Genomic DNA, 18,312 nt, shown 5'->3' on the forward strand with positions numbered 1-18,312 from the left:
GGTGGGCCTCACTTTTTCTTTCTTCAGTATATAAGACATGGCGCCTGAATACTTGAACATACATAGTACATTCAATGTGTACCACAGAGAGAGTCACCTCTACTTCATTCCAGCAACTCAATTTCAAAGTTTGATAACATATGGGTCCTTTCTAAAAAGCACTTGGCACTCTCACTAGTTTAAAAAGCTCAAGTCTTTGACGTGAATATTCATAAGATTCGTCTTTTAAAAGAGACCAATTTCTCAGACTGAGGAAAGGCTATTCCTACCCTATGGTGTCCGTAAGACCTCCTCTGACATAGGGGTATGGAAGCTACAAGGCTTCACTCCAACACCATAAAGTACAATATGGAAAGATTTCTTTAACCGTGTGGTCTTTATTTCAGTGCCAGTGTTACAGATACAACACAAATGTTCCAGTTAGAAGGAATTCAAACAGAATGCCAAGGTCCAAGCCAGGCTCAAGAAATAAAAAGGGAGGTTTGGAGTAATAGATAAGATGACTCCAATACTCACTCTTCCTAAGGGCAAAGGTACTTTTGATACAGAGTCTGATCTTTAAAACTGGTGAACTCCTCTTCCACCCATTACCATAGTTCAAACAGGCAAGTTATGGGCTTAGGAGCACTTTAAAATTTGTGGTGGGAATAGGGTCATTAATAACTATGAATATATCTTTTAGAAGGTGACCATTTTGCACTTTAAAGGGAATCAATTTTGAAAATCATGGAGACTATTCATGACCACAGCTAAAGAATGGCGAGAAAGGGGAGCTGGAAGAGCCTTGGAAGTTTCTATTACAAATAGAGCACCATATCCTTCATGCCAAATCTCAACAAAAGCTCTTTTTAACTCCATCTGTCCAGTGTTTACAAATAAACTCGCAAGGTCTGACCAGTTCTTGGTAACAAACATACATGTGTGTGTCTGTGTGTATACAGCAATGCACAGAAAAGGCTACCAGGAGCCTAATGCCTCTTTCAAACATTGGGGGAACCAGTAGAAAAAGGCAGGGCTCCCTAATGTCCATTATTACATTTCCATTCCGAATGCCAGATGTTAAAAGTGCCTGAAGATGGTAACCCAGCTAGTGAGGAATAAATACCCCACCTTGCCCAGTCCACAGAGAAACAACAGTAGAAAGAAGGGGCAACTCTTTGCTGCAGAGACAAAGTGAGTGTTTTTTCGCCATGGATTGCAGTCCTCTCCTCCAGACCAGCTGCTTATTTCCTCAGGGGCCCAGGGAATGTTGATTCTGGCTGTAAATGTGGGAGGGATGGAGAAGTACGGAAAAAGGAGAAGAAGAGGAAGAGTGCAAAGTAGCCTCCAGAAGCAGCCAGCCTCAACAGTGAAGGAGAGGACATTAGTCTTTAACAATGCTTCAAGGTCAGCAGTAACTTTAGGAAAATGCTCCTCAGCAGTTCTCTTCAGCTCCTCATGCCCGTGGTACAGTTGGGGGGGACTTGCCAGCAATCACAACCTCCTTCCCAGAGTTCCTTTGATTGAGTGGGATAAAGAATGAGAATGGTGCCAAACCCTCATTGCCAGGACTGAGGGGGAAAGTTGTTCACCTCTGCTAGATCTTGCATTGCTGAGCCCTTGTGATTATATGTAAGCTTGATCCGCATTCGCAGCTGTTGCTATAAGAGGAAAAGAGAAGTGCAAATTATATATTGAAATGAAATCTCCAGAATCTGTCCGGTCCACAAATAGACTTTTAATCTTAGAGGTCAAAACTTAAAGCAAAGCTGTCTGTTAAGAATGACAGGTAAACAACAACAAAAAACACCCAGTACTCTAGGCTTGAGCCAAGAAGCTAACAATGTCATGCCACCAAGTAGAGAAAGCGCATCTGCAGAACACGCGGTTAGCTTTAATCCTTGAACTGCATTAAAAGGACAGAACCCCTTGGGAGCATTTTTTCTTTTCTTTTCTTTTGAAGCAGGTTTTGCTCTTATTGCCCAGGCTGGAGTGCAGTGGCACAATCTTGGCTCACCGCAACCCCCGCCTCCCAGGTTCAAGCAATTCTCCTGCCTCAGCCTCCAGAGAAGCCGGGGTTGCAGGCGCTCACCGCCACACCAGACTAATATTTTTATTTTTAGTAGAGATGGGGTTTCACCATGTTGGCCAGGCTGGTCTTCAACTCCTGACCTCAGATAATATGCCCACCTCAGCCTCCTAAAATGCTGGCATTACAGGCGTGAGCCACCATGGAGCATTCTCCTAGTAACATTTTGCTGAGTCCTTTTCAAAAAGATTCAAACCTTGTATCCAAGTCTCTTAAAAAATGAGGTGAACATATACTCATCGTATGCTCTCCATTCAGATACACTGTTGCTTTATCTGAAAAACCTACAGTAAATGTGAACATGACCTTTCACTCCTAAAGCATAAAATTTTAAAAAATGACTTAACTCACAGGTAACAGCAGTAGTTTTAAGAGAACTCAATTAGACACTTTTTATATGGCAGATTTCAAATACAAATGCACTAAGAAATTTTTTACTCTCTGTATCAGATGGTCAAAGGAATTTGTGCTTGTACTATAGAGGCAGATGCTCAAAATATAGTGAATAGCAGAGGAAAGGCAAGTGTTACAAGAGAAAGAAAGTATACTGTTACTTATGAGCAACTAGTAGAGCTCTATTAAAGAAATTCTCTGAACCATTTTCAAAAACTGAAAACCAATTGATTACTATTAAGGTGAGCTTATTTCTTTGAGAAGAGATAATAAAAATATTGCTTAATTTCAGTTTCTAAAGCTATTTTTCATTTGGCTGCTTCATTTAAAACGCCTCTATTTTTCTATTCATACTTAATAACTGTAGCAGTAAATGTAGGTATTTGGTTTCAACAAATGCTCTTACCTCAGATTTCAACTTGTGTATAAATTAAAATGTCTAAGCTTCTCCCCTACCCCCCAAAACTAGACCTTTAATCTAGCTTTTTTTGAAGTTGCATTTTAATAAGATGCCACTAAGCCACCTGATGTCTCTGGGTTCCATTTGTTATTTACAAAAGAGCAAGGAAGTTAGACCAGGCATTTTCATTGATCTCTTCTCTAACTATGAGTCAGAAAAACCTAAAGAAACAAAGCAGAATTTTATTTCGGGAAATATGCTTACACTTCGGCTCAGATATTGGCTACAAATGTGCTACTCACCTTCTGAGGGTTCAGAACTTTAATGACTTGTGTGATGGTCCCCGTGTTAAATGCTGGGACAATGCTGCTGCTAGGAGACAAGAGCTGCAGCTGGAATGTCTAGGGGGAACAAAGGGCACTCTTCAGAAAAAGAAATACACAATGCTAGGTCAGAGATACCAAAAAACATTTAGACACCCAGATGATGGGTCAAGCAACAGATTTCACTACTACTAAGTTTTGCCTACTACTTGTTTTCTAGATATCAGGAATTCACAGCACGTGAGTTGACTCACTGTGGTATTTGTAAAAATCCACTGTTCAGTTCTTTGATCATGACAACTAGTAATAAACCACATTCTCCTTTCTGGCAGAAGGAATTCTAGCCTACCTCTTTTCAAAAGCTGACCAATTCTTGTTCTGGCAACTTCACTTAATGGTAACTGATCAACTATGCAAGTAAAATATCGGTGCTTTTGGCTTAAAAAACAGCCAGAAAGAAACCAAAAGAAAAGCTTCCCCAAAATAGCAAACCAACATACTGGTCACCAACTATAAGCTTTTAGGCTTTTGTGTGATTGGATGACTGGGACGCAGAAACTTGAACTTTTGTTTTTTAAAGCCTGCATAATCTATAATGTGTCAGAGCCTCCTCTCCATATGACAGAAGGAACGGAAAGACTTGCAGAACCAGCCTATACAGCAAAAGACCTAGATAAGCCAAACACTATTAATTTGTTGAATGCTGGTAGGGTTTATTTGCTTACTTATAGAAATAAGAGTTGAAAGTGCTCGCTGGGTGTGGTGGCTCAAGCCTGTAATCCCAGCACTTTGGGAGGTCAAGGCGAGCGGATCACGAGGTCAGGAGTTCGAGACCAGCCTGGCCAACACAGTGAAACCCCGTCTCTACTAAAAATACAAAAATTAGCTGGGCATGGTGGCACATGCCTGTAGTCCCAGCTACTCGGGAGGCTGAGGCAGGAGAATCGCTTGAACCCAGGAGGTTGTGGTGAGCCGAGACTGTGCCACTGCACTCCAGCCTGGGCAACAGAGCAAGACTCCGTCTCAAAAAAAAAAAAAAAGTGCTATATAGGGCAAGCTAGGTAAACCTTACTGTACTACGTAGCTATTGTATGAACTAGAATTTGAAAATCTTTCCTAAAAGTAGATTAAACTTCTAAAATATTTAAGAGAGAGAGAGACACTAGTCTTCTCTAGGGCCAAAAGTTACAAGAGTGAAGATTCATTCTCAATGTACAGATATATTACTCTGGGGGCTGGGCACGGTATTCCCAGCACTTTGGGAGGCCGAGGCGGGCAGATCACCTGAGGTCAGGAGATCTAGATTAGTCTGGTCAACACGGCGAAACCCCATCTCCACTAAAAATACAAAAATTAGCCGGGTATGGTGGCGCATGCCTGTAATCCCAGCTACTCAGGAGGCTGAGGCAAGAGATTTGCTTGAACCCAGGAGGCAGAGGTTGCCTGGGCGACAGAGTGAGACTCCATCTCAAAAAAAAAAAAAAAATATATATATATATATATATATATATATATATGGTCTTATTCATAATTCTGCCACATTAAAATTATGTAAGCTAAAGTATTATTCATTACTACCATATTTCATTAAATGTAAGATACCAATTGTAATTCACACCATTATTTTATGTACCACTGAGATAGAAAACATGCTGCCCACTGAATTATGACAAGATACCAATTTTTAAATGTACCCTAATTTTAGAAACATTAAAACACGAAAATAGTACATAGTAGAACCTATAAAATATGACTTTTTTTTTTTTTTTAGACAGAGTCTTGCTCTGTCACCCAGGCTGGAGTGCAGTGGTGCGATCTCGGCTCACTGCAAGCTCCATCTCCAAGGTTCACGCCATTCTCCTGCCTTAGCCTCCTGAGTAGCTGGGACTACAGGCGCCCGCCACCACTCCCTGCTAATTTATTTTTTATTTATTTATTTATTTATTTTTTGAGATGAGTCTCGCTCTGTTGCCCAGGCTGGAGTCCAGTGGGGTGATCTCGGCTCACTGTAAGCTCCACCTCCCGGGCTCACGCCATTCTCCTGCCTCAGCCTCCCAAGTAGCTGAGACTACAGGCGCCCACCACCACGCCCGGCTAATTTTTTTGTTTGTTTGTTTTAAGTAGAGGGGGTTTCGCCGTGTTAGCCAGGATGGTCTCAATCTCCTGACCTCGTGATCCGCCCGCCTTGGCCTCCCAAAGTGCTGGGATTACAGGCGTGAGCCACCATGCCCAGCAAAATATGACATTTTAAGTTGAAAATACATTATCATGTTGCACTGTATAGTACACCACCACAAATAAGTCATGTTTTAATAGCAGAAGTGATAAGTCACTAGAGCAGCAGCCTAAAGTAACAAGTATAAAACCTAAGTTGAAGAAACTAAATATACTGAGCACTGAACAGATGAAAAGTGCTTCAAACAGTGCCTGATTCAAAAAACTTATTTATTCCTTTAAGCAACCTTAGGAAGTGGCTATCATTATCACCACCCTCTTTGCAAATGAAGACACTGAGGCACAGAGGTTCAGTGACTTTCTTCATGTCATACAACTACTACTAAAATCCAAACAGAATGGCTCTAGAGTTCATTAGTGGTCTTTCACCAATTGACACTACTGCTCCCCTTTTTTTTCTTTTTTTTTTTGGACAGCGTCTCACTCTATCACCCAGCCTGAAGTGCAGTGGCATGATCTTGCCTAACTGCAACTTCCACCTCCTGGGTTCAAGTGAGTCTCCCACCTCAGCCTCCTGAGTAGCTGGGACCACAGGCACGCACCATTGCACCTGGCTAATTTTTTGTATTTTTGGTAAAGATAGGGTTTCACCATGTTGCTCAGGCTGGTCTCAAACTCCTGAGCTCAAGCGATCCACCCGCCTCAGCCTCCCAAATTGCTGGGATTACAGGCGTGAGATACCGTGTCCAGCTAACTGCTTCTTAAACATCTAAATTATTCTGGCTCCTACAAAGTTTAAGCAAAGAAGGTTGCATGAGAGTCAGAGGATGGGGAAAAAATAAAAAAAGACTGCAAAGTCAGCAGTACCCACAAACAAAGAAAACATCCTCAATTTCCAAAAGTGTGTTGTCGGAATGTCTAAATGCCATATTTCACATGCCACTGCCAAGATTAGGTTAGCTTAGTCTAAACCAGTGGTTGGCAAACTATGGCCCACTGGCCAAGAATCGCCCAACATCTGATTTTGCAAATAACATTTTATTGGAACAAAACTATGTTCATTCATTTACATGTCATCTACAGATGTTTCTGTACTGTAAGAGCAGAACTGAGTACCAATAGACCAGATAGCAGCCTAAAATACTTACTGTCTCATCTTTTTAAGAAAAACTACCCACTCCTCATTCTCAACTTTTCTTTATTTAGAACTCTTTGTTTGTTTGTTTTGAGATGGAGTCTCGCTCTGTCACCCAGGCTGGAGTGCAGTGGCATAATCTGAGCTCACTGCATCCTCAGCCTCCTGGGTTCAAGCGATTCTCCTGCCTCATCAGCCTCCTGAGTAGTTGGGATTAGAGGAACCTGCCATCACGCCTGGGTAATTTTTTTTTTTTTTTTTTGTACTTTTAGTAGAGACGGGAGTTTCACCACGTTGGCCAGGTTCTCGAACTCCTGATCTCAAGTGATCTGCCTGCCTCAGCCTCCCAAAGTACTGGGATTACAGCCATGAGCCACTGCACCCGGCCTCAAGATTTTTCACTATTCGAAAATGAACATAAATATCCTTAAGCTAAAATTTGGTGTAAACCAAACCTTGATTCACAAAAACAGTTACTATACCTATAATAAATTGGATGTTAATGAAGGAGGAATGTTTCTCTCACTTATGTATCAAGAGAGAAAAAATTTCAATTCTGATCTGGTTAACTAGAAGATAATACCAGATAGACAAAGTCTCTCATCTTACTTAACTTTAATCCTATGCCATATTTTATGTTTTTAGGTTTTTAACACTGTATTACTAAAGCCTAACCTATCCTCAATGCCCTAAGCATTAACTGATCACCTCGTAGAATTCTGCTCTCAGTACTATTAGAATTGCTTTTCTTTATCCTACAATACTAACCATCAGAATACTTGTAACCTAGTAAAAATTATTCACTAAAAATGATATGCTTCCATGAACCATAAGTTACATTATTGTTAGTTTGAATTAAGTCTACAAATTTAATCTGTAAACATTAAAACATATCCTTTACCAAACACATGAAAAAAAAAACCAGCCAATCTTTAATCAAAGGAAACATCTAAAGAAGACATTGTAGTACCTTTGGTACTGCAGCTTGGAAAACAAAGTCCGTCATATCTAGCTCTGTGCTGTTGGAGGCCTGTATCGTTATCACTGTTACACTGGGGTTGGTATTTGACCGTTCAAAGGTGAATTCTATCTTCAAGCCATTCTTACTGTATGCTGTGATGGAGGGGATGCCTGAGAAAGTATAGGAAGATAAGTCTTATTGTAGTCAGCCTAATGCTTGCAGAATTATTACTTCTTTTTCTTAATAACCACCTCTCATTACTCAGTGCTCCATGTAATGATGGTAACAACAGTCATCGTACCTGCAGCAATATCATTGAAGAGAGGCTGTGATGAAAGCCCATCCAACAAGAAGGGGGGCTGGGATATCTGTGGGACTGAGGCAGGGGCAGGAGCAGCAGCTGGAGCACCTAAAGGAAATATTTTAATGGAAAGTTAACCTTAGGCAGCATGAAAAGCTTACCAAGAAATTATAGGGAAAATTATTTCGGTCTCAGGTTAAGGAAAAGATTCCTTAAACAAGATGCAAAAAGCATAGACCACAAAGAGAAAGAACTAAAAACTCAAGTACTTTAAAACGAGCAACTTCTGTTTATTAAAAAATACTGTAAGAAAAAGTACAGTCTGAGCAACATGGCGAGACCCTGTCTCTACAAAAAAAAAAAATACAAAAATTAGCCAGGCATGGTGGTGTGCGCCTGTAGTCCCAGCTACTTGGGAGACTGCAGTGGGAGGATCACTGGAGCCTGGCAAGTTGAGGCTGCAGGGAGCTTGCATCACTGTACTCCAGCCTGGGGGACAGAGCGAGACTCTGTCGCAAAAAAAAAAAAAAAAAAAAAAAAAGTAGAGAGAGCCCACAGACAGGAGAAAATGTTTGCTATACAGTAATGAATGGATAAGTATCCAAACGATAACTGTCTTCTATAAACCAATAAGAAACAGATAACCCAATTTAAAAGTGTCAAGATATAAAAACATGCAAGTCACAAAAGAGGAAACCTGAATGAAAAGGGAATCTTACAAACAGATGCTCAATTTTACCAGTAATGATGGAAGTGGAATTTAAAATTATAGTGAGATACTACCTCATGTCTATCAGAATGGTGAAAATTTCGATGTCTGATAATTCCAGATGTTGGCAAGAAGATGGAACGATCGGAAATTTTAAGCTCTGCTATAGGAAGGTAAACTGGCACAACCAATCTAGAGAGTAATTTGGCAACAGTAGAGTTGAACATCAGTATATCCTTAAACTGAGGTTTCTCAACCTTGACAGTAATAGCTTTTAGGCTTCCTAATTCTTTGTTGTAGGGGGCTGCCTTGTTTATTGTAGGATATTAAGTAGCACCCCGGGCTTTTATGCATTAGACGGTAGCATCCTCCCAGTTGTAACAACCAAAAATATCTTCAGACACTGCCAACCTCTGGAGGGCAAAATCTTCCCCAGTTGAGAACTGATTACCCCTTCTTAGGAATGCTTTTAATTAATCCTTGCATGTGTTCACTGGGAGATACATCCAAAAGCATTCATAGCAGGAACACTCCTAATGGTGAAATACTGGAAACAACCAAAATGTCTGTCATCTTGATAATGAATAAGTAAACTGATATATTGATATACTAAAATACTACACATGTACAACAGTAAAAAGTGAATTCACTAGAAATACACTTAACATGGATTATTCATAACTCATTCTCACAATTACAATGTTTAGCATAAAAAGGTGCAAAAAAGAACACATTCAGTTGGATACCATGTCTAAAAAGGTAAAAATTGGCAAAATAATACTACATACTATATCAAGAAATGCACAGGAATGGCAAACACCAATGTTAAACACTACTTTAGGATAGACAGTAGTTACATCTGGAATCAAAAAGAAATGGGATGAGAGGGAAATACACAAAGAACATCAACCCTCTTAATATTTTATTTTACAAACTAGGTAGATCAAAACATTCATTAAATTTTGTAGATGTTAAATGCTGTATAATAAAATTTTCACACACACACACGCACCCTGTGAGGGGTGGTATAAAGTGGGGTGGGAAAAAGAAATAGATTACCATTCTTATTTAATCTTTCCAAATAAGAACAACTTGACAATCATACAATAGAAGATAATTCATAGAACATGAGGGATATCAAGATTCGAAGAAGAAGCATAAGAAAATTCAGCAAAATTAAGAGAACGTATTTTATATTTAAATAGATTTCAAACTACTTGTGAAATTAACTGAAAATATGCCATTTAAAAAAGAACTATCACAATGAAATAAAGGAAGGCCAGAATATCATCTTTTTTTAAGAAATTGACAGCAAGAACGAGGGGGAAAAAGATACTAAAGAATACTAGAAAAGTAAATGACAGGCTGGGCGCGATGGCTCATGCCTGTAATCCCAGCACTTTGGGAGGCCGAGGCGGGTGGATCACCTGAGGTCAGGAGTTTGAGACCAGCCTGGCCAACACAGTGAAACCCCATCTCTACTAAAAATACAAAAATTAGCCAGGTGTGGTGGCACGCGCCTATAGTCCCAGCCACTCGGGAGGCTGAGGCAGGAGAATCGCTTGAATCTGGGAGGCAAAGGTTGCAGTGAGCCAAGATCACATCATTGCACTCCAGCCTGGGTGACAGAGCAAGACACCATCTCAAAAACAAAAACAAGTAAATGACATATTAAAAATTAGCAAAGAGAATAGAAATACAGATGGCTAAGCAAGCACGAGAAGCTAAAATAAATGCAAACCCCATTTGTGCAGTCCAGCAGATTATCAATGAAGTAGACAAAGAAATATTCATACAGTTCTCCTAGTCTAAAAAATCAAATCGAGAAAACTTCCCCCAATTCCCATTTTCAAAACAATTTTAGAGATGTGTTCTCATGGAAAATCAGAGGCTACTCAAGATACAGGCAGCATATAGGTCCCCAACTCCCTCAAAATTTTCACTTTTCTTTGTCCTGTAAAAGTATAGCAAGGTAGTTTAGGAGAAGAGCAGAAACTTACTGCTCCAAACCCTTTAAAAACACATGTTAAATCTATTTCTGAATTTCTACTGACTTAAATTTCTATATAATGGGGTAAAACTGTAATGATAAATTAAGAAATCTAGAATTCAAAATTTTAAAACTTAATGTAAAAAGTGGAAAAACATCTTTAAAACACATTATGAATAAGGCAAGAAAACCCAGACTTTTCAACATTTTATCATTTTGCTTTAACATATAACACTAGGAAAACAAGACAGTAGGAACAAAAAGAAAAGACTCCACAATAAATGAGCTAAGGATACAAGAATGTTCAGAAAGGAACCTCATCTATAATACAAATATGTGAATAAATATTAAACATTCTCCGTGATCAAAAAATAATAGGGCCTCTCTCTGCTGACCAAGCCTGGAAGAGGGCTACAAAATTTAAAAAATAATAATAAAAATAAAATATAATAGGACCAAATTTTCACCCAATAGGGCTTTTTAAAATGATAATATACAATGCTTATGACTGTGCGGTTAAACATATAAATTGAGGAAAAGGTAAATAATATTTACCAAGTGCCTACTATGTATCATGCACTGAATAGGTCAATGGGCCTCACAAATATCTTACGGAGTAAGTATTAATCATCCTAATTTTAACCAGATTCAGAAAGACTAAGTCACTTAGTCTAAGAAATTAATCTAAAATAAGAACAAATTGATGTAATATTTGTTGAGGCCGCTAAGTAAGAAAAATCTAGAAACAAAATACCCCATACTGGCTGGGTGCGGTGACTCATGCCTGTAATCCCAGCACTTTGGGAGGCCAAGGCGGGAGGATCATTTGAGGTCAGGAGTTCAAGACCAGCCTGGCCAACATGGTGAAACCCCATCTCAACTAAAAAAATACAAAAATTAGCTGGGCATGGTGGCACGTGCCTATAAATCCCAGCTACTCGGGAGGCTGAGGCAGGAGAATCACTTGAACCTGGGAGGCAGAGGTTGCAGTGAGCCGAGATCGTGCTGTTGCACTCCAGCCTGGGCAACAAAGCAAGATTCCGTTTCAGAAAAACAAAAAAAAAAAAAGCCAAACTACCCAATACTAAGGAACTGAGTAAACAGAGCAAATTTGTTGATAAAGTATTAGTCACCTAAAATTATAATTATGAAGGCTATATATTAACATGGAAATACTAACATATCAGGTGAAGTATATGCTATGGTTTAACTGTGGGGTTGTTTTTTCTTTGCCGGTTATCCAGTACAGCTTTGACATTTGAGGATTTGAAATTGACCATTTGTAAATGATTCATAAGTACATGACAAGTAACATTTTGAAATTTTGTTAAGACACAGACATAAATCCTATACTCTGTGACTCCACTGTATTAGGAAAAAAAAAAATCAGCCCGTGGGAATGAGCTTAGCTAACCATCCAACTTGGTATCCTATGTCTATTTTTTACTCAAGGTCACATGTGTGCTTTAACTCTTCATTATCCTCTTAAAGAAGACAGCAAAACCCCGTCTCTACTAAAAATACAAAAAATTAGCCAGGCATGGTGGCATTCGCCTATAATCCCAGCTACTCAGGAGGCTGAGGCAGGAGGCTCACTTGAACCCAGGAGGCAGAGGTTGAAGTGAGCCGAGATAATCCCACTGCACTCCAGCCTGGCTGACAGAGTGAGACTCTGTCTCAAAAAAAAAAAAAAAAAAAAAAAAAAAAAAAAAAGACACTTTAACCTTTCAGCTATACTTTACACTGAAATTTAGGATAGAAGTTGCAGGCCAGGCGTGGTGGCTCACACCTGTAATCCCAGCACTTTGGGAGGCTGAGGCAGGTGGATCACGAGGTCGGGACCAGCCTGGCCTACATGGTGAAACCCTGTCTCTACTAAAACTACAAAAATTAGCCAGGCGCAGTAGCAGGCGCCTGTAATCCCAGCTACGCAGGAGGCTGAGGCAGGAGACCTGCTTGAACCCAGGTTGCAGAGGCTGCAGTGAGCCGAGATCATGCTACTGCACTCCAGCCTGGGTGACAGAGTGAGACTCTGTCTCAAAAAAAAAAAAAAAAAAAAAAAAAAGGCCAGGCGAAGTGGCTCACGCCTGTAATCCCAGCACTTTGGGAGGCCGAGGCAAGGGGATCATGAGGTCAGGAGTTCAGGACCAGCCTGACCAACATGGAGAAACCCCATCTCTACTAAAAATGCAAAAATTAGCCAGGGCATGATGGTGCGTGCCTGTGATCCCAGCTACTCAGGAGGCTGAGGCAGAAGAATCGCTTGAACCCGGGAGGCGGAGGTTGCAGTGAGTCGAGATCGTGCCACTGCACTCCAGCCTGTGCAACAGAGCAAGACTCCATCTCAAAATAAAAATAAAAGTTGTATTGGACTCGGGTTTATCATATTGCTGAACATGTCAATTACAAATGACTGGTATATATGAACAAAAGAAAAAATATTCCCAAATGAAAAGTTATGTTTGAATATTATGAGTGATTGCCCTTCAGTTGCTTTAATTACAGAAAGCGTGGAAGGGAAGTAAGGTAAGAGGTGAGTAGCAGGTTAACATCTCTCCACAAATGGCCACAGCTACTGAAAACTAACCATTAGTGGGAAGGAACCAAGAAGAAGTCATGTCTTGGGACACTAAAAGCAAAGGTGATATGGGATATATTTTTTGAGCTTGAAAGAGAAAGTGTGTGTGTGTTTTTTTTTTTTTTTTTTTTTTTGGAGACAGAGTCTTGCTCTGTCACCCAGGCTGCAGTACACAGTGGCGCGATCTCGGCTCACTGCAACCTCCGTCTCTCAGGTTCAAGCGATTCTCCTGCCTCAGCCTCCAGAGTAGCTGGGATTATAGGCATGCACCACTTCACCCGGCTAATTGTTGTATTTTTAGTAGAGACGGCGTTTCACCATGTTGGCCAGGCTGGTCTAGAACTCCTGACCTCAGGTGATCCGCCTGCCTCTGCCTCCCAAAGTGCTGGGACTACAGGCAGGAGCCACTGCGCCCAGCCAGGGAAAGTAGTTTCTATCTTAAAACACTACGAATAATTTATTCACCCAAAATTAGAAGTTTGCCTTTAAGAAATCTGTATAAATTATCTTTAGAGCATTATTAGTATACAACATATAACCCGGATATTGTGAAGATTTGACTCTTGCTTCTGATTTAGCCTCTCCCATCTTCAAATGATTCACGTGCTGGAAAGTCTGGGTTCAGTTTAGTTTTTCCCTGAGGCCTCTATCTTTTCCCAGGTATTAAATAGCTCCAGACTGCCTCACCTGTAAGGTTGATGTCTCCCAGCAAATCAAGAAGTTCTCCACCAGCAGAAGATGGTTTGCTTGTAGGTGCAGTTGGAATAACAGGTGTTATGTCATTTCCTCCCAACAAATCCAATAAATCATTGGCCTAAACAAGGTAACAACACCTCAATTCATTATTATTTGATTTGTCTAGTATACATCTAATGCAAAGCTCTTTCAATATGTAAAAATAAGGAAGGAAATCATCAACCAACCCAGGAACATTAAAGGGACTCAGCTAAGAGACAAGCTGTAAGGGACTATAAAATTGTAAGAAGCCCCAGATGAGCAAGTGAAAGGCTGGCTACCTGGCTGGTGGGCTGTGGCCCAGAGGGTGGCGGTTTGGTCTCTAGTGGAGCTGGTTCTGTCTCTCCATTTGTCTGCACAATCTCAGTAGGGCCATTTGTGGTCACTTTTTCCATGACAGGCATTCTCTCAAGTAGGGCAGACCTAGAAGAATCTGAAGTGGTTAAATTCTAGGCAGTTAACCTAGATTCCCTACCCAAAATAATCACCATTAACTATGTTGAGCCCAAGCATGGAGATCTATCTCCCCTCCCCATCCAACACACACACTAAAATAGAAGGTAGATTACAAGAATACATGACCTAAATATTCCTGGCTGGATTAAGGGCAGACAAAGAAATCTTGAATAAACAGACTGCCCAGCTAAATCCCAAAGCATATATTTCAGTGGTAAAGAGATTGAGATGAGAAAGAAAGGTAAATCCATAGGTATTAACAGTCAAGAAGATACTGCATAATAGAAGAAAAAAAGATGACCCAAACACTAGAATGTTAACAGTAAAAGAATTTGAATGAGATTATTTGTCTTGAAAAAATACAACTCCCACTTCTTTTTTTTTTGAGACAGAGTCTTGCTCTGCACCAGGCTGGAGTGCAGTGGCGTGATCTTGGCTCACTGAAACATCCGCCTCCCAGGTTCAAATGATTCTCCTGCCTCAGCCTCCCGAGTAGCTGGGAATACAGGCATGCACCACCATGCCCAACTAATTTTTTTGTATTTTTAGTAGAGATGGGGTTTCACCATGTTGCCCAGGATGGTCTCGATCTCTTGACCTCGTGATCTGCCCACCTCGGCCTCCCAAAGTGCTGGGATTACAGGCGTGAGCCACCACACCCGGCCTCCCACTTCTTAACTAAATAAAATAGAAAATAAAGCAAACTTTCCATACCAAAAAAAGTGTAAGGGTTGGAGGTGGAATGAAAGAGAGTTAATTTATTTCTTTAGAGACTAGGCAGAATAGAAGATGGAAAAAACAGAAGCAGACAAGCAATTAGAACTAAATAGGGATACGAGGACCAATTAATAAAGCACAAGGAATGAATCTTCTTTATGGATTACCATGACAATTTAGTCAGGATGCTAAGAGATAACACGCATTGCTTAGTTTCTTTCGCTCACCTCATGTGGTCATATTTCTTGAAAAGTGCATTATATTCTACTGCCCTCTGCTGGAGTTCCACATCAATGCTGCTTCCATAGATGGAAACCACTTTCTTAATTCGGCTATAGATAAAATGACAAACGAAATAAAATACCCAAAAGAAAATTCACAAATAAGCAGAGATAATGTTTAATAAGCCAGAATTTTCTGGTTAAAATACTGAAATACTCATTTTTTCTTAATTTATATAGTTTTTCAAAAACAAAACACTTTACTTTCATCCATTTATCTGACATTCGCATTATACTATTCTCATTGTAACACTAGATTTTTGTCTGTTAAATATGCCATCCCCATTCTGCAGCAATGATGGTGTGGAAAAAACATATATATATATGCCACTCCCTAAACTTTGCTAGACAAAAGTACCAACTATTACTTTGCCACAAAAGAAATTTGTACTGTTCATTCTCTTCTTTGATAATTTTTAAATAATTTTTAATCTATAAAAGGGTCAGAGCCTCAAAATGTTGACCCCAAATTCTTCCAGTTCAGAATTTTAAAAGTAATTCAATACCATTTTTTATAAGACTTCACATTTAAAAGTGAAGCAGAAAGACTACAAGAACTACGTTTGCCTTAAATATGCTTGGGTGGGAAAGTGACCTGAGAATCTACTTTATTCAAAAAAGCAAAGAGGAGAATTAAAAGATTTAATCACCAAAACATTCATGATTTTATTCCTATTAAGACTTGTCAAAATATAATAAACCAAAACCTTGGCCAGATTACAAGGTCAGGAGTTTGAGACCAGTCTGGCCAAAATGGTGAAACCCCATCTCCACCAAAAAATACAAAAATTAGCCAGGCATGGTGGTGCGCGCCTGTAATCCCAGCTACTCAGGAGGCTGAGGCAGGAGAATTGCTTGAACCCTGGAGGCGGAGATTGCAGTGAGCCGAGATTGTATGCCACTGCACTCCAGCCTGGGCGACAGAGCAAGACTCTGTCATAAAATAAAATGAAATATAAAATACAAATAAACCAAAACCTTCATGTGAGGAAGTAGATTCTCAACTTAAAAAGAAAAAAAAAAAAGGTAATAGAAATCTCATTCTAAAAACGTAACTTTTAGGCCAGGTGGAGTGGGTCACATCTGTAATCCCTGCACTTTGGGAGGTCAGGGCAGGAGGATCACTTGAGCCCAGGAGTTTGAGACCAGCCTGGGCAAACAAACGAAACACTTTCTCTACAAAAAAATGTAAAAATTAGCCAGGCACGATGGTGTGCACTTATAGTCCCAGCTCCTCTGGAGGCTGAGACAGGAAGATCCCTTAAGCCCAGGAGTTCAAGGTTGCAGTAAAATATGATGGCGCCACTGCACCCCATCCTGGGTAAGAGAGCGAGACCCTGTCTCAACAAACAAACAAAACCCCCTAAACTTTTCTGCTTCAAAATAATCCACAAGGGAGTAAAAGAATGAGAAGGAACAAAGTGCTGATGAATAAAGATTAACCATGAATTGATCACTGTGACTGTGGAGAAATAAGTAATGCAAATTTGTGTTATTATTCTCTCTACTTTTGTCTATGCTTGAAATTTTCCATGATAACAAGTTTTTTGGGTTTTTTTTTTTGTTTTTTAATTACAAAACAACCTGTTCACCCTATGTTTCTTCAATACTCACTTTACAGTACAAGTGAATCGAGTGGAAAGCTTCATAATGGCAGTGAGGGCATAACCTCGTGTCACAGAGGTGGACATATTAGAGATTAGGACACTTTCTAAAATATCCAACACTTCATCCTCTGTTACCTGAGGAGGAGGAGGAAAAAGAAGACGATGAAGAATGAGTAGCATGATTAAGCATCTAAATCTGATATCAAGTCAGGGGATGCAGCCAGAAAGACAATCCTACCATTACAAACGCCTCTAACTCAACCTGTGCTTTGCCAGGGTAGCTGTCCAAGCTGTTCTATCAACCAGAGTAGGTGGGGTTAAAAAAAGTGCTCTGGTTCTATCAACCAGAGCAGGTGGGGGTAAAAAGAGTGAAAAATGACCACTGGGGCTGAGAGGCAATATTAGAGCTTCAAGTGGCAGAAACAGAAGAAGAAAAGAAAAACATACAGAGTTCAAGTGTTGTTGCCACAATTTTCCCTTTTAAAGCCAGTCCTTTAATGTGCAAATAAGAACATGGATGCATGTCTCATTTCTTCTTGTTTACCAGCCAGAGGGTAAGAGAAACAGTAATTCAGTCCACTAGGACAGAGACTTGGGCCTAAAGTGGTTTTAAAATCTCACAATGGGGCCAGGAAAGTAGCTCACACCTGTTTTGTTTTTTTTTTTGTTTTTTTTTTTTGTTTTGAGACGGAGTCTGGCTCTGTCACCCAGCCCGGAATGCAGTGGCGCAATCCTGGCTCACTGCAAGCTCCACCTCCCGGGTTCACGCCATTCTCCAGCCTCAGCCTCCCGAGTAGCTGGGACTACAGGTGCCTGCCACCACGCCCGGCCAATTTTTTCTACTTTTTAGTAGAGACGGGGTTTCACTGTGTTAGCCAGGATGGTCTGGCTAACCATCCTGCAGGTGACCTCATGATCCACCCGCCTTGGCCTCCCTAAGTGCTGGGATTACAGGCATGAGCCACCACACCCAGCAACGCCTGTTAATCCCAACACTTTGAGAGGCCAAGGCAGGCAGATTGCTTGAGTTCAGAAGTTCAAGACCAGCCTGGGCAACATGGTGAAACCCTGTCTCTACAAAAAAAAAAGTAGAATAAACTAGCCAGGCATGGTGGTGCATGCCTATAGTCCCAGCTACTCAGGAGGCTGAGGTGGGAAGATCGCTTGAAACCCAGGAGATCAAGGCTGCAGTGAATTGTGATCCCGCCATGGCACTCCAGCTTGGGTGACAGAGTGAGACTCTCTCTATTTAAAACAAACAAACAAACAAACAAAAAAAACCTCACAATGGCTCAATAAGTTCCATCTCAAAAAATGGCAGGTTTTCCAATATAATTCTCATTTGCGTCTTTAAAAAGTTGGGTATTTTTAAAATTTTTTTGAGACAGGGTCTCACTCCTGAGTAGCTGGGACTAGACACCATCATACCTGTCTAATATTTGTGTCTTTTGTAGAGACAGAGTTTCACCATGTTGCCCAGGCT

The 18,312-nt window shown here is 40.4% G+C and overlaps 1 protein-coding gene across 3 annotated transcripts in view; it reads right to left on the minus strand.

The window, feature by feature from the left end:
- Positions 1-357: 357 nt before the first annotated feature.
- The window catches only part of AP1G1 (adaptor related protein complex 1 subunit gamma 1), a 115,238-nt gene continuing 97,283 nt past the window's right edge, over positions 358-18,312 (minus strand). For all 3 annotated transcript variants that reach the window (XM_063700315.1, XM_004057954.5, XM_055366427.2), the window contains 8 exons: positions 16,837-16,964; positions 15,169-15,273; positions 14,050-14,191; positions 13,721-13,847; positions 7,757-7,864; positions 7,465-7,625; positions 3,164-3,262; positions 358-1,640 (listed from right to left, as the gene is read on the minus strand). In XM_063700315.1, coding sequence (XP_063556385.1) covers positions 1,539-1,640; positions 3,164-3,262; positions 7,465-7,625; positions 7,757-7,864; positions 13,721-13,847; positions 14,050-14,191; positions 15,169-15,273; positions 16,837-16,964 — 972 coding nt within the window. In that variant the 3' untranslated portion in view covers positions 358-1,538. The remainder of the gene's footprint in view (positions 1,641-3,163; positions 3,263-7,464; positions 7,626-7,756; positions 7,865-13,720; positions 13,848-14,049; positions 14,192-15,168; positions 15,274-16,836; positions 16,965-18,312) is intronic.

This window comes from Gorilla gorilla, chromosome 18, assembly GCF_029281585.2.
Source record: "Gorilla gorilla gorilla isolate KB3781 chromosome 18, NHGRI_mGorGor1-v2.1_pri, whole genome shotgun sequence".
Taxonomy (NCBI): Eukaryota; Metazoa; Chordata; class Mammalia; order Primates; family Hominidae; genus Gorilla; species Gorilla gorilla.